Below are 2054 nucleotides of genomic sequence, written 5' to 3'. Positions count from 1 at the left end.
TATATATGTGTATATTTTATTTATTTATTGTATAATATTAGGTAAATTTTGTTTTCTATTTGTTAAATAAAAAGAGAAAAAAATTTAATAAAGTAAAAAAGAATTATATTATAAATCTCAATAACTCTTCTTTTCATTTAAGAAGATATTTTTCAATTCTCTTTTTATAAAGATCTTTATTTTTAATACAAAGTTATTGCAAGTTTTTCTCATTTTTTAAATACAAACGAATAAATTACAAATTTTTTACCAATGTATTAGAAAACAGTTTAACAGTTTAAAAGATTATAAAAATAGTATTTATTTTTCTTTTATATCTGTTTTTTTATTTTAACACATTAATTTTGTTACGTTATTTTCGTAATTGTTTCCGGCATTATTTTGCATAAAATATTATTTTTTATGTAGAACCAATATTAAAACAATAATACACGTTTAAAAAAAATGCAGTTTATTAACAAAAATAGTATCAAATGGATAATTTAAAAAAAGTAAAAAGCGTATTAAATTAAATAATATTTTTAATATAAAAGACATGCGTTTCCAGATCCATTCTTGAAATACCAATGTTTTGTGAACCTTGCAGTCCACTTCATTAGGGCGAAGAGCAGCCTGATACTGTACAGTACTATTTTGTATTGCCAAAAACAGTATCAGGCTGCTCTTCGCCCTAATGAAGTGGACTGCAAGGTTCACGAAACGTTGGTATTTCAAGAATGGATCTGGACACGGAGGAAACCCGCGAAACGCATACGTTTTATATAGAAAGCATCCGTGGAAGCTTCAAGAATATATATTTTTAGTAATTTAGAAAGGAGTTTAATTACGCAATTCAAGTATAAAATCATCGTTGTGTATCATCTCGTTTTAAATCGTATGTTCTAAAATATGTGAGTACCACATTGCTTTGAAAAACATGAAAAGTAGATACTTAACGCTAAAAGCCAGACAATCAGAAGTTTGTGAATATATCTTTGATTCAAACATTTACGTGTTTTGTTTTAAATATTACTATACTATTGTGCAGTAATCGATAGGAAAGAGAAATTAAAAAAATTTGTCAATCTTTCCTTCTTAATTACGTTGTTTAAGATTACTATATAATATTATATGAATTAATTGCTTTATATCACTTTCCATAAGATATAAATTACATGAGAAATGACAGGTGATCATTATTACTTTCGCAGTTATCCTCCAGAATTTCTTATAGTATTTTAGTTGATTTATTATTTTTTATCATGAAGTGCAATTTATGAAACAAATATTTGTGTTTGTGGTTCAGTAATTAAAACTACCATTACATCAATATACATCGACAAATTACTTTCAAATTCCAGAGAATTTTAATTAAAAGATGTACGCTGACGCGTAAAAAAACTTTTTAAAGGCACGCTGTATAAAGTACACTTTAAACAGACTAGATATAATTGCGTAATATCTTTTTATTCATATTTTTCATTAAATATACGACGGCAATATCTTTTTTTTTCTACTATAAAATCTTTGAAAGTAGATCGTATAATTTTATTAACATGTATATAATTTCTTTTTGCATATAAATGTTATGACAAGATATTGGCTAATTTAAAAAAATAATGTATATATATTTATGTTTATGCAAGTAATTTATTTATATTTATGTAAGTGAAAGCATTTTGCAAATGGTTTTCATATTTACATGTTTAAATTAATTATTAAATAAAATATTTGTATAATTAATATTATGATAAAATTTATTTTAAATGGAAACATTCATAGATACTATCGGATATTATCTATATCGATCCTCTAAGTATACATGCAGACACTCTGCCAGACAGAGAAGATGAATTCGAGGAAGATGGCGACGAGTTTGTAGAAGGAAATGAAAGAGAGAAAGAAAAGTGGTCAGGCAAAAGTGCAGAAGATTCAAGAAAATACGAAGTGATTGGTACAGTTCTGGATCGCAAGGTAATATCTTTAAGTTTCTTTGAAGTTCAAGTTCTCCCAAGTTTAATAACGAAGGTCTCTCGGTATTTCGAAATTAACTTCGTCTTTAGATTTACTACCGG

General features: G+C 25.9%; 2 protein-coding genes across 3 annotated transcripts in view; one reads left to right on the top strand and one right to left on the bottom strand.

Annotated features, from left to right (window-relative positions):
- The window catches only part of LOC108746308 (synaptotagmin-10-like), a 30778-nt gene that overhangs the window by 10184 nt on the left and 18540 nt on the right, over positions 1-2054 (bottom strand). The window lies entirely within an intron of this gene.
- LOC108746307 (adenylate kinase 7-like) overlaps positions 1-2054 on the top strand; it is a 17828-nt gene that overhangs the window by 620 nt on the left and 15154 nt on the right. Inside the window, exon 2 of the mRNA XM_018482998.1 lies at positions 1762-1953. Coding sequence (XP_018338500.1) covers positions 1762-1953 — 192 coding nt within the window. The remainder of the gene's footprint in view (positions 1-1761; positions 1954-2054) is intronic.

Source organism: Trachymyrmex septentrionalis, unplaced genomic scaffold (assembly GCF_001594115.1).
Source record: "Trachymyrmex septentrionalis isolate Tsep2-gDNA-1 unplaced genomic scaffold, Tsep1.0 scaffold165, whole genome shotgun sequence".
Lineage (NCBI taxonomy): Eukaryota > Metazoa > Arthropoda > Insecta > Hymenoptera > Formicidae > Trachymyrmex > Trachymyrmex septentrionalis.
The sequence above is the reverse complement of the archived record's forward strand: the minus strand, read 5'-3'. Positions and strand labels throughout refer to the sequence as shown.